Genomic DNA, 14,752 nt, shown 5'->3' on the forward strand with positions numbered 1-14,752 from the left:
TGCTAATAATATAATATTATTTCAATTTCTATGTGCGAACATGTAAAAATGTAATTCATTCCTGTAATTCAACGCTTAATTTTCAGCATTATTTTCTGCTTGATTTTTGTTGAAACCATGATTTTATTTCCCTTCGACTCTTTGATGAATAGACAACTCAAAATGAAAGTATTTTTAAAAGGAAGATTTTTGAAATGGTAAAATTGATGATAATCCCAAATGTTTCTTAAGCAGCAAATCTGCTTATTAGAATGATTTCTAAAAGATCAGGTAAAACTGAAGACTGAAGTAATGAATCAAGAATAAATATACATAAAGAATAAACAATAAACAACAATGTCAAATATTTTCACATAGAAAATGATTATTTCAAATTGTGATAATATTTAACAATATTAATGATATTTACCATATTTTTGATCAAATAAATGGTGCAAAGGGATAGCAAATTAGATTTTTTTAAAAGAAATAATAAAACATTTTAAGAATTTTGAGCAGTTACAGTGCTCATAAGTACACCCCTCACAAATGTATCTTTTAAATTAATATTTTAATAAGATATACAATATTATATTTGTGCATATACATTAGATTAGTCAGTATAAAGCCAAATCTGGAGCTTATCTAACAAAATAGCTTACAATAACAGTCCAAAAACTAGCTCAGCCAAATGTATATGTTATAGAAAAATATTAAATACAAATTTTAAAAAGAGCAAAAAATCAAGAGAAGCAAAAAAAGGACAAATTTTGTTGAAATTTTGGAGGTTGTAATTTTTTTTGCAACATTTTGCTTGAATTTAATTGTTTCATCTTTCAATTTCCAAAGATGTTTGATGACTAAATTATAATTTTAATAAATATATCAGTTTAATAAATCTGTTTTGTTTAAATGCACTAAAATACATTGCCTATATTCACTTAGAAATAGATACAATTATTCATTTTCTTTATGCTGAGCACTGTACGTATGTAACTCACCCGCCGAGAACTTCCTCTTTATTGATGTTGTAGTAGCTGGTAATCTGGTGGGTTTTGGTTGACACAAGACGGTGCTCAAATGGTGCAGGTGGAGGAGGGGAAGAATCTGTGGAAAAAGTATTTTTTTAAAAATCACTACAAATGGAAGATTGTTCAATAATTATTCTCCGACATCACACCTATTCTCTTACCAATGACATATTCATCAGTCACTGCCTCGGCATCTTTTCTCTCCTCTTCTGTCTCCTCCTCTGGTCCCGCCTCTGCAGCTTCAAGCCCCGCCTCCTCTTCCTCCTCCTCCTTCAATTCTTTCTCCTCCTCCTCCTCTTCCACTCTGCTTTTTTTAAGATCATCTGTCAGAGACTCGTCTCTTACATGCCTCTTAGTGCTCAAAGTTATTTCCAGATTCTCCTCACAGCTGCATGAACATATACATTCAGATATATATTTTACTAATCAATTACATATTTTTTAAATTATATAAATTAATTCTATTTTTGTATTATTCACTCATTCATTTTCCTTGATTTTTTTGATTTTTGATTTATCAGGGGTAACCACAGCGGAATGAACTGCCAACTACTACAATATTTTGATAATATAACATTTTTAACAAACATATTTGGCAGGTTTTTTTAAATTATTTATTACTTTTTTATTTAAAAGTTTAGACTCAGAAAAGACTTCAACAGAGTTTGTTTTATTCATCAAAACATGCATTAAATTGGCAAAATTTCTAAAAAAAGATTAAAAAAAAGATAGTATTCTAATAATGAATTATTCTATATATTCTATTCTATATATATTCACCAAAGAATGCTCACAAAATATATACAAAATATATAAAGTTTCAACAAAACTTTAAGCAGCACAACTGTTTTCGTGAAAATATTGATATAATAATAAGAAATGCTTAAGCAACAAAACACTTACTGTGGAAAAAGGAATATGTTTTTTATTATTTTTGTCTCTTTTTCTTTTCATTAAAGACTTGTATTTGCATTGCTTAAAGGTGATATATTAAATAAAAAACTTCTTCTGTTGAATGTGATATGCTTTGCATGCTAACGAAGCATGTTTGCAGACGTAGATGAAGCTAGAAATGCAAAGGCCTGATTGTCTAAAATGAACTTGAGCTCTGCAGCTAAAATTCCTGTCAGCAGAAATGTGTTAAAACTGAACACAGAATATGTGCAGTTAGGAAGTCTTATGCTTTAAATGTTGTGGAAAAAATTCATAGAAAAAGAGGACGTATGTATGGGTGCGGAAAACGGAGGACTGGAGAATGATTGACAAGTGATGAATTTTACTAAACTCCACCTGTTATTATCAACTGCCTATAAAAGTTAAAGCCAGGAAATAAAAGTTATTGCGCACCTCCTGAATGTAACTTTTGCATTGGGGATATCAGAATTCTGTGAATCGAATTATTCATTTGTATCCAATAAATTATTAATATTTTTGACATTGAAGTAAAACATCTCCTGACACTTTTTATTCAATAGAGGTGTCAAAATTAATTGTTTCTTCGGTGCACCGCGATGCAGACGTGGACAATTCAGTATCGGTTCAGTAATAATCATATCAGGTTATCATGTAATGACGTCATTTATCTCATATGCGCTATATCGCCGTAGCTTACTGTGGCGAGGGAGGCGAGCGCGAGTATTTACAATGCTCCAACTACTTAAAAACGCCATAACTGTGCACAATTTCACTGCGTGTGTGTTTGCTGGACTGTCTTTCACTGACACTTACAGCAGAAGCCCCTATTTCTCTGCGATTGAGAGAATGACAGTACTCAATTTCTCTCTTTCTCTCTCTCACTGTGGCCCATTTGACCTGCTGGTGTGACTTTTCCTCTTCTCTCGGCTGTTACAGCGATACTTTTGGATAGAGGTCTGTATTCCCGCGGTACAGCCGCAGGACCTGACCAGATTTCTTGCAGCACGGGAATAAATTTCTGAATAAAGCGCGGGAGCGGTCGGTAACTCTGGTGTAATTTAAACGGGAGCGGGCGTTCTAACAATAGAACCAGCAAACACGCGTGTGCGTGCGTGTGTTTATGTGTGGGAATGAGAGAGAGCGTGATGCTGTGTGTTGCTTGTTTGGTGCTGTCTGTTTGTGTGCGTGTGTATGTGTGTGAATGAGAGAGAGCGTGATGCTGTGTGTCTCTGTCACTTGTTTGGAGCTGTGTTTCTACGTGTGTGTGTGTTTATAAAAACAGTTTGTTATAGCCACCCCCCAATATAAAACTGTGTATGGAAAGTTTCGTCAATGCACCGTGATGCATCGAGATATCGAATTAAACGATAATCGTAACTGAACTGAACCGTGAAACCAGTGTAGGTTCACACCTCTATTATTAAACATGAATGGAATTGATTAAATATTCCAACACCATCATAATAAAATGATTTCTAAAGGATCATGTGAAAATGAAGACTGGAGTAATGATGCTGAAAACTCAACTTTGTCATCACCAGGAACAATTAATGTTTTAAATAAAATAAAATAAATTAAAGCTGCAGTTATTTTATATAGTTGTAATTTTTCACTATATTACTATTTTACTGTGTTTATAATTGAACGATATGCAGCCTTACGAGCATAAAAGCCATTTATTGAAAACTAAATCCAGGACTTACTTTTCTGGTGTGGCTGTGATGATTTTATCATTCTGTCCAGATGAAGTTGGAGCAGCTAGTTGGCTTTCCTCTGTTAACCTTACACCCTCTTCTTTCTGTAATCTCTCTTCTTCCTCCTTTTTATCCTCTTCTGTTATCTGCAGTAATTCTGCAATGCTTTCTTTCTCTCTTGTCTCTTCTTCCACTGCTGCCTGCTGCTTATCATCTTTTATTTTTTCCCTGTATATCTCTGTTTTCTGCTCCTCTTCAATAATCTCCAGTTGTGTAGATGTACCGGCTGCTGTCTCTGCTGTGCATTGAGAAAGCTGATTGTTCTGTTGGTTGAGCTTTTGCACTTCTTCAAAACCAGCCTGGACTGAGTCTAGTAAAGGAAAGAAATACAAATGAGCTCAAAGAAAAAAAATTGTAGAAACAAGAGAGGCACAACTGTAGAGAATCATAAAAATATCATTATTATGCACTTTTAAAGGTTCATGATTTTGTTTTGGAGGTTTAGATCCACCTGAAATTAAAAAAAAAACTTTCATTTTAATAATAAAAACTCTGCTGTAATTGGTCCAATCTGTTATAATTGGTCTACGGATAAAGCATGTGTCAGTTTTCCCAACATGTTGACCACATGAAATAAACACTTCTAGTCCTTTACCGTACAACTACAGTGTTTAAGGGGTTTGCAAAGCAGACATTGTTTGTAGGCAAAAAGTGAAGCCCATAGAATATCACTGAACATATTTGTTACAAAACAGGAAGTAAAGCTGGAACTCTTTTCAGGCAGTTCAGAATTTGTTATTTCTTTTTTGAAGATTTATGCTCCGTTATTAATGCTGGAACTTTGCAGACTTTTTACATTCACAAACAGCTACTTTACACACATCATGAAAGGTAATATTGAAAAATGTATTATAAAGCATATTAAATATATTACTTCTTTCTTATTCCTTTTGTTTTGGTTAAACATTCAGTTTTTTAGATTTAAATTTAAATTTGAATCCTAGATTTCTGTTTTTTTTCTCACCTGATGCATCCAGTGGCTTCTTTTTCTTCTGAGTTTTCAACCCTTTTGGGTACACTTTGGGTTTCTCCTTTCCATCCTTTTCTCTATACTTGAGAGAGACAAATAAGAGCGTTTTTACATTAGGAATCCTTTACAAAATGTTTAAAGCGTCATGAAAATTATCGGGATTTATTTTAAAAAGTGATAAAAAAAACTCCACAGTCTAAATCACATTAGTATTTTAACACCCCTTAAAAGCACCAGTTTCAATCTTGTCAATGGCATGAAAGTTCTCTTGATTGCTCTGAGCTGCTAATGTGCAATGAATCTGATATTGCTGATCACACACAATCATCTGAGCTGAATGCACAGTTGTGTCCTTGAGCCACTACTAAGAATCACTCCTCGTGTCATCAGTCAATCTGATTTATAAATGGCTCAAGCCAATGGCAAGGACAAGAAAGTCGACAACAGCACAGCTAGACAAAAATAAAATCATGTTTAAAACAGAAGATATTACAAACAAGTTTTTATGTCTCCATTTATTTTATTTTCCACAGTAATGTCACATAAAAGATGGTAAGCCTGTTTCGTTATTCAGAGAAAAAAAGACATGAAAATATTTCTTCTCTTGTACACTTAAAAACAAACACATTTCCCCCTAAGAACCTTGTACTGAACACTTAGTGTGAAAGACATTTTAAAATCTAAACAACTATTTAGTATTGGAAAGGTTTTGAATTGTAAAGGTTCTTCATGAAACCATCAATAGCAATAAAGAACATTTAAAGAGTACATCTCCATATAATGTAGCAAGAAAATCTACTCATACTTTCATTCATTTTCCTTCGACTTAGCCCCTTTATTCATCAGGGGTTGCCACAACGGAATGAACTACCAACTTATCCAGCATATGTTTTACATAGCAGATGCCCTTCCAGCTGCAACCCAGTACTGGGAAACACCCATACACTCTCACACACATACTGTACACTATGGCCAATCTAGTTTATTCAATTCACCTATAGACCATATGAATGTGGTCATGTCATTGCCAAACTATTTTGTAACTGTAACAAGAGGCAATTTAATCGTATCTTAATGTTAAAACGGTTCCCATAACATTATTTATCAACATGTGGACCTTTGTGGATTCTTGAGAGCTACGGAAATTAAAAATGTAATACAGGAAATACATTAGGACCATTGTTATTGTTTACATCCCTCAAAACGGTCTATAACACATGTCTTTGGATTGTGGGGGAAACCGGAGCACCCGGAGGAAACCCACGCGAACACGAGGAGAACATGCAAACTCCACACAGAAAAAATAACTGGCTCAGCTGGGAATGAAACCAGTGACCTTCTTGCTGTGAAGAGGGGGACCTCCGTGCCGCCCTCATTACTCATTTTCAAATATTTAGCTGCTTCACAAACTTTATCAGCTAATGCTAAAGCTAATTTGTTAGATTATTTAGCTCATTTAATTTGAAATGTTCAACGTAAAACTTTTTTTTCAATTTTTTTGAAAGTTAAATAAAAGTTTTGGCAAACCATTTTGAGGTTAAATAAGAATAAAATATAATTTCCCTGTATTCATGTTGTCCTTTAATAGTCAGTGTATCCATATGTATGAGTGAATTTTTCAGTTCAAAAATTTGCATAACTCAATTTAACTCACCCTGTTGCTGGATTTTGAGTGTGTTTTTTTCAAGCGATCGGCCAAACTTGATTGTTTCAACGCCTCAGCAACAAAACTGACCACCTGATGAATACTGCTGACCAGTCGTTCCAAAGCATCAAGCCGCTGATCCTGCTGTTCCTCCTTTTCTCGAACGGTTTCAATGACGACACGTACATCACACAACATCTGCTCAACGCTGCGTCCACCTGTGCTATGATCCTGCCCCATGGCATCCAGTTGTTTCAGAGACGCTTCCTGCAGGGCGAGGAGTTTGTCCATCTTATCGCTTAAATCCCTGACTTGTCCTTCAATATGTACTAGAGAAGATTTTGAAGTAGGCTGATCTGAAACTGGTGAAGATGAGCATTTGTTTGAGGCCGAAAGCGAAGCTCTTCTCGATCCAGCTCTTCCACCATTTGACCGTTTTTGAGCATGAAGTGGTTTGGGGTCATAAACCCGAGCAAGAGACTTGACAAGATTAGAGCTCATGGTGAAACTCTTTAAAAGATGTTACAAAACGTTAAGATTAATTAGACTTCACGTCCTCTTGACAATCTACTGTTCATTGACTCCCTTTCTCATTCTCTCAAGTCGGTCTCTGGTTTCTCCAGCTTCAAATCCAAAGCTTTTTATAGGATTCAACATGCTTCTTCCTATTGGCCGGTTTGTGATTGGTCGGTGATGTTGCTGTTATCGTTTGGAGGAGGGCCGCTTGTGTGTGACTACAGTGTAAATCCTAGAGTCAGGTGTGAAGAGACTGAAACCAGAGTGAGTGCAAGAAAAAGAGCTTGGTGTGCTCAGAGAGGGACATTTCAACACCCCTGAGAGAACTTTAAATGTATAGTGACTGTTAAACCGGTAGATTTCCTCTGATCGCCTGACAATCATCACCTCAAATAAAGGGTCTATGTCTGCAAGTATGTCGGTCTTCATTCCAGGCTGGAGAACACAATGAGAAAATGTGTGATGGAACAAGAGCAGGTGGCATGGATGAGTCTACTGGAAAGCTCGTACAAAGTAGCTGCTGAGACTCTGAAATGACTCAGATGTGTATTTTCAATGTGGTTCAAAATGTCTCATTGTTCTATGAAGCTCTAATTGTGCTTGACTCATCTAAACTGACTACCCAATCAAATGGTAATGACGTCATTGTAACAGTTATGTATTTTAGCAAGAATGTGGATTCCCTTTCAGAGTTTTTTAATGGTAAGAAAACCAGTTTTAGCTGACAAACCCTATTTAACTGTCAGTCTAACTTTCCAGTTTACATTGATGTTGTAAAATTTTGAGAGATTGTAAAGTGACTGAAACCCTCTGACAACAGCTTGTCTAGATGAAGGCCAAAGGGATAAGCCTTTCGGCCACTGCATAAGAAGTTGATCACTCCATATCTGTGTTTCTAGAATATTCGATCTTTAAAACGTCACTTAATTATTCAAGTCCCACAAAAATGGTGGTCATTCACATAAGACAAATGCATGTCAAGAAAATGCAGAGAATCTCAATGGTCAAATGGTTCAGTGCTGAATAGGGTATAGACCAGTCTATTGGCAGACAGTGTCTCGACATTTCAGAAAAATTGGACTAAACTTGGTGGACAAACTGAAAAAAATAAATAAACAAAAAGACAATTTGAGTACATAGCTGCCTCCAGAAAAACACAACCAATGTTATTTTTGCATTTAGATGTGTCTTGCTCCAGAAAAACTGTGCTTCTTTTCTTGATTCCTATTTCTATACGAGATGAATGCAATAAGCAACCAACATTATATGATGAGTTTTGATAGTGCCATCTGGCATTTTCCTCAACAATGATTGTTTTTTCTTAGCCCCTTATGTTAATGTTCTGTTATTTTATGTTAAAAGAGATGAAAATGACCTATTATTTGCCATAAAACTTAACCTAGATATAGGAGCCTGAGAAAAATGCTAATTTCAGATGGCACTTACAGATTTTTGCATCTGAACTCTTCATAAAGTCCAGACGCCTCCACAAAAGACTTTCCCAAGAATATTCCTTTAAAAACATTCCTCCACCCTCCAGTTCACACAACACATGCAAGACATTTTCTGCATGCCAGTCTTACAGGCTGTCAGCACTGAACTGGCCTACAGTTCCTAACCTTTCGTAAGCCCTCCTCTTCAACATATACAGGAATCTGACATCCACCATTCACTTTTTCAGTTCAACCCAAACTAATATGAATGCCAGGATTTTTACTGCTTGTTCAAACTACTTGTTTAAAAGGAGCTGAATCAACGCAATTGTTGTTGTTGTTGTTGTTTTTTTATGTATATATATATTTTTTTTCATTTGTAAATTTGTGTTGGGACAGCATGAAGGAATTGTGTTAGTGTACTGTAACTACCTATTAGCGGACATGTATCATTCCCAGCTTGATTTGCATGTGAAGTAGGGCTGGAATTCGAAACGTCCACTTCCCCTGAACATTTAAGTGTTGTGGTTCTTAAACAGCGCTGATTTGTCATTGTGTTCACGTGCTCAACAGAAATGACTATGACTGGCCGTAAAGGTCATCAGTTCACCGAGCTCACCGCTGTTTACTGCATGTAACCACAGATACAGGAACACTAGAAAGATGCAATTTATCAGCGGATTGCTCTTATGTCAGCTTATTGATAAACCTGCTGATCGACGTGACTTTGAAGTGCTCCACATCGCTTAAATGTTTGGGGGAAATGGACGTTTTTAAAATTTAGAATTTTAGTATCGTGACAACTCTAGTGTGATGAGAGGAAAACATTCACAATAAAAGCAATATTCATGTTTTAAGTTAAAAGAAAGGCTTTGTTTAGCAATCTAGGTGCAAAGTCTAAAGCGCATAATAGAATAAGATGCATTAAACAGAGTCTCATCTCCCATTTCCTTTAAGAGTCAGTTTGCATTGTGCCATAGCACATTTGCTATTTACATGGCGGACTTTGTAAGTGGAAAATCTGAATGCTTAACTAGCGAGAAAACAATTAAACAGACCATCTGCAGTGCGAGGATAAAGATTGAGCCTCCTCCATTCAGGCTCTTGACTTTCTCTTTACTTTACTCTTTACTTTACTCCTTTACTTTCGTGGAGTAAGGAAACAGTGTTGTACTCACTCCACTGAAGACATCAATCAGCCTACATACTTCATTTTGCTTGTTAAGCGCAAAAAAATTTCAATACTATTTCTAATTTCAGTTCTAATTTCCAGCAAACAAATAAATGAACAATAAGTGTTGGCGCAAAAAGTGAAAATTAGAGTTGTGCCAAACCCCTCTTGCACCTTATTGTGCCAGGTATATGATAGGGCCCTTAACCATCACTTAAATTCAAATTAGTAGAAGAATTTTAAGTAAAAGTTTTAGAGTTTTGAGCTTACCACTTTACAGAGGAGTAAGTTCACTCAATGAGCCATAACTGTGCTAATGCTAGTTCCGAGATCAGTCTCAGTCAACAATAAGCATTATTAAAGCACAAGTTTGAACTGCACTAAATAGCATAAAATTCCATATTTTGTGATTGAGATGAATTAGTTTCCCAAGAGTAAATGCTACAGGCAAGTTTAATTAACAAGGTGTTTCAAAAGAAAAGGATTTGACCATATTGGTTTAAAATGAATTTTGATCTTGGGTTTCACTTGCTTAAAATAAGTGGAAATCACGCAATGGGTGATCAATGGGAAATAACGCGAGGAGGCCCACCAGCAATTTATTTTTTGAGTGCATCCCAGAATCAGCCAAATAAAAAGTGACAGTAAGCTACAGACAATCCTCAAACACACTCAAACAGGTGCTACAGTATACTTTCCCACACACAGATAGATATAGTCCAGCTAAATGCCCTTTCCACACGCTATACTGAAACCTGATAGCTTGTAAATATGAACAAAACAGCTAAGCAGAGGAACTGATAACACATAGCTAAGTGCACAATAATCTTATTTTATCCTGGACAGTCACTGTATGCGATTAAAAGCAAAATAGTTGACTGTTTGGAGGAGTAATGGTTTGTTTTGTGATTGGCTGGTGTATTAATAGCAGGTCGCTGAACATTCAGTAATCTCCAGAGGATTGGTGGCGCCTCTGGAATGGGAACTTGATAATGTGAAGTGAGCTCCACCGTTCGGACAACAAGAGCTTATTGAAAAAGGGACTAAGTGCTTGCATTCCTTTGTGTGTCGCGCTGTGGTTGTGTGCGTACATGCCTGAGGGTGAGTATTTGTGATTTAATTACTGATTGCAAAACCATCTATAGCCTCACGTGGAGACGGAAAGAAGTGTCATTTAGGACTGTATGTTTTTATTAGGATGTGTTTTGACATTTTGTTGCATAAAAAGCCTGGGTTCAATTAGGGATGGCAGAAAGAATGACGTTCAATCATGACATTTACAAGTTCAGTCAGTGAGGACAGAGAAACTGACGTTCAATAATATTTAACCAAAGGCTTTTTAAATAAATGAACCCCATTTATGCTTTGTGTATTATTTCAGTTTATTTTTCCTTTTGAATTGCATTGTGGGATCTTGATTGCTTTGACAATTTTTGATAACGTAAAGTTTAGCAGAGTGACTTTTAGTACTTTCAAAATGATTGTTGATCATGTAAATTACACTACAAAACCTTTAATAAGCTGTATTTTCTTTAATTGTGATGATTTTTATCATTTTCCTTCAGCTTAGTCCTTTTATTCATTAGGGCTCGCCAAAGCGGAATGAACCGCCAACTATTCCAGCATGTTTTACGCAGCGGATGCCCTTGCAGACGCAACCCAGCACTGGGAAACACCCATACACTCTCGCATTCAAACACATACTCTACGGACAATTTAGCTTATTCAATTCACCTACAGCGCCAGTCTTTGAACTGTGGGGGAAACCGGAACACAGGGAGAACATGCAAACTCCACACAGAATGCCAACTGACTCAGTCGGGGCTCGAACCAGCAAACTTCTTGCTGTAAGGCGACAGTGCTTGCCACTGAGCCACCGTGCCGCCAATTTTTATCTATACAGTGTTAAAAATGCCATTAAAATTCTCTTTGTAAAACTGACGTTCAATTTTTATCAAAAATACTCAAGAAGCAAAAAAAATTTGAGGAATTGTTAATTAATGGACATTTTACAGTGTTGCCCAAAAGTTTAAAATAATTAAGAATTTTTATATTTTGAAAGAAATCTCTTACACCCGATTCAGATGGGCGTCAACGCTTACTATTTACTTTGAATGGGTGACGTCAAGCGTTGCTGAACAAAATTGTGGATCTGTCGGCACCGAAGTTTGGAATATCTCAACTTTTCAAGTGCCAACAGAAGTGTCAGCCACTCAGATTGCTTTATGCAAATACCCCAGCTCAGACACTAGCCGATTGCGGATTAAGTTCGCTGTTATGACGTCAGCCCTAACTTCAGACATGACATGCCCTCTGTCAAGCGTTGACGCTGAAGGCCCATGTGAATCGGCCGTTATGCTGACTAATACAGATTACTGTATTTGATCTATTTTACAATAACAACAATATGTTGACTTGTCTCTTATTCATTAACAATTCTTATTATTATTCAGTCAGTAATAATGGTTCTTATCAGAAAAAAGTTCATTAATTGATCTCTATTAACTAAATTAATGAAATAGAATTATTCCTTCAATCATTTAATTTGTTTTTGGCTTAGTCCCTTTATTAAAAAAAGGGGTCGCCACAGTGGAATGAACTGCCAACTTATACAGCATATGTTTTACACAGTGGATACTCTCCCAGCCACACCCCAAGACTGGGAAACATACACACTTGCATTCACACACACACACGCTATGGCCAATTTAGTTTATTCAATTCGCCTATATCGCATGTGTTTGGACTGTGGGGGAAGCCAGAGCACCCGGAGGAAACTCACGCAAACACGGCAAGAACAAGTTACTCCACACAGAAAATCCAAATGACCCAGCCGGAGCTCGAACCAGCGAACTTCTTGCTGTGAGGCGATCGTGCTACCCACTGTGCCACCGTGCTGCCCTATATTAAATTAATTAAATCAATTAATAAAAGCACTGAGCACAGACAATAATTAACTGATAATTTAAATCAGTATATTAGATTGATTTCTGAAGAATCATGTACCACTTAAGAGTAGAGACGTTTTTGTATCTTTTTTGAGTTAATGTGATAGTTCACCCAAAAAAAGAAAAAGTACTTACTACAACCCACAGTGTGTGTACTACACTACTATGAGTTTCTTTCAACAGTTGAACACTAAAGAAGATATTTTGGAGAAAGCTGACATGTACATCAACTTCCATAGTAGAAAAAACAAATACTATGAAGGTCAGTGGTTACAGGTTTTCAACATTCTTCAAAATATCTTCTTTAGTGTTCAACAGAGGAAAGAAACTCATAAAGGTTCATCAAGGGTGAGTAAATGATCACAGAATTTTTTCTTCTATGAACTATCCCTTTAACTCAATGCTAAGACTTGATAATTTCCTGTAGGATTTAAGGTATTTAATCTATTTTTAAGGTATCATAGCTGCTGTTAATTTTGAGTAATACCCAACAATTCAATCCAAGTTTATTTGTATAGCGCTATTATTAATAACAATAATTATTGTTTCAAAGCAGCTTTACAAAAGATGCTAATTATTTCATTACCATCAAATTAAATTAAAGTTACAGTAAAATATGTTATTATATGCAGACATAGTTAACCCTCAATTTTATAGCATATAGGTGATGTCTATGTATACATGTTTAATACAGTGTATGTGTTGTCCTTAAACAAAATATCATTATTTCAAGCTTTTTACCAGAGTTGTATCTAGCACTCAGTGTTTTAATAATAAGCTTCTTGGAAAGAAGCTAATAAACAAACAGCTAGTTAATAATGAGATGTGTTACATAATGGGGGAATATGATATGTCGGCCCTGAAGAGATGATCACAGATGGCCACCGAGCAGAGGATTATATAGCATGTAGAATATGCGTAGAATGACAAACAGAGGACACACACGGAGATATAATTTGCTGTTCAGCAGCTGCAGACTGATTGTATAAACTGTCAGACAGTCTCAGCAGATGCCACATAACTTCAGAGTTAAGACAAACGTAAGAGAAACACACAATCAGATCTTAAAAACATGTTATGTAATATAATAATCAGTTGGCCAAATACACTTTTAGATTAGAAACTTCGCTAAAAAAATCATACCTATAAGCAAAATACATGTAATGTTTAATGAATCGAAATATTAGTACAGCTGTCGAACAATATTATTAGCAGTATGTGAAATATTAAATGATAAATCAGGGCTTACTTTTTTTGATGGGCTGACAGTCATTTTGGTTTGTCTAGCAAAACTGAGAACTGTATTTTGTTAAATAAATTGTATAATATATGAGTAAATAAATGGTAACATTAATAAAGTAATAAGTAGTAACAACGTAAACAAAAACCTAAACCTATTAATTTAAATCTATAATTATAATTACTGTAAAATTTGCATATTATGTGTTCATTTTTGCTTGTTAATATATTTAAAATAGAATAAACATATTTTATTACATTCTGATTAATGTTTCGGAATTATTATTCATTATTATAACAAAAATAACCAGACATAAACTGATACTTTTGTAATTGTATTCAGACTTTTGTTGACAGAATTATAATTGTTATACTTAATTAGTAATATATATTAAGTAATAGGAAAAATTAAACAAGATTAAAAACGTTTACAAGGGATAATATTGTACTTATTTGTGTTTTGATTGATCTTCTTACTTAATATTTCATCTTATTTAATATCTTATTCAATATTTCGATATTTTTAAATTAAGTTTTGACCATTGACTTGATCCACCACAAGGTGGCAGAGACCACACAGCATTCTACATCAGAGAAATCCTCTTAGGCACTCAATTGAAACATCAAGGATGCATAATTAACATCAATTCGTGGTTTTAAAAAAATGTAACTTCATATGGGAACACATGCGCCATGTTATTCTGTTTGTCTGACAGCCGAACGTGATGACAGCCTATAAAACAAGACTGCTACTGAATACCTCTTTAACTACCCGAAGAGACCGAGTGTCAATCACCTCTTTATTGCCTCAAAACTAATCCCCTTATAAATGCATTAGATGCGTCCTGCTGGCAAAAGCTCAATGAAGTGTGTGCACATGCCAGAGAATCAGAGAATCTGCGCGACAGAACAAATGTACAGGTGCAAGAGTAACTGTACACCAAACAATGCAGTCCTCAGAAGCAGAGAGCTTGAAAACACGTGTGTGTGTGTGTGTGTGTGTGTGTGTGTGTGTGTGCGTGCGTGCGTGTGTGTGTTCATATGTGTGCATGTATGATTAAGATAAGTATCCATTTTAAATTCCTATTCTGCACACCAAGGTTGCATTTGTTTGATCAAAAATACAGTTAAAATTTGATTAACTACAATTT

The 14,752-nt window shown here is 35.5% G+C and overlaps 1 protein-coding gene across 5 annotated transcripts in view; it reads right to left on the reverse strand.

Moving 5' to 3' along the window:
- Positions 1-14,752, reverse strand: part of mylk4b (myosin light chain kinase family, member 4b) — a 58,151-nt gene that overhangs the window by 13,196 nt on the left and 30,203 nt on the right. For 3 of the 5 annotated variants that reach the window (XM_056481626.1, XM_056481625.1, XM_056481624.1), the window contains 4 exons: positions 4,644-4,731; positions 3,629-3,989; positions 1,172-1,398; positions 981-1,086 (listed from right to left, as the gene is read on the reverse strand). In XM_056481626.1, coding sequence (XP_056337601.1) covers positions 981-1,086; positions 1,172-1,398; positions 3,629-3,989; positions 4,644-4,731 — 782 coding nt within the window. Of the gene's footprint in view, positions 1-980; positions 1,087-1,171; positions 1,399-3,628; positions 3,990-4,643; positions 4,732-6,303; positions 6,913-14,752 lie in introns of those variants that run through there. The other 2 variants (XM_056481623.1, XM_056481622.1) reach the window with 2 other exon arrangements.

Source organism: Danio aesculapii, chromosome 20, assembly GCF_903798145.1.
Source record: "Danio aesculapii chromosome 20, fDanAes4.1, whole genome shotgun sequence".
In the NCBI taxonomy this organism is placed as follows: Eukaryota; Metazoa; Chordata; class Actinopteri; order Cypriniformes; family Danionidae; genus Danio; species Danio aesculapii.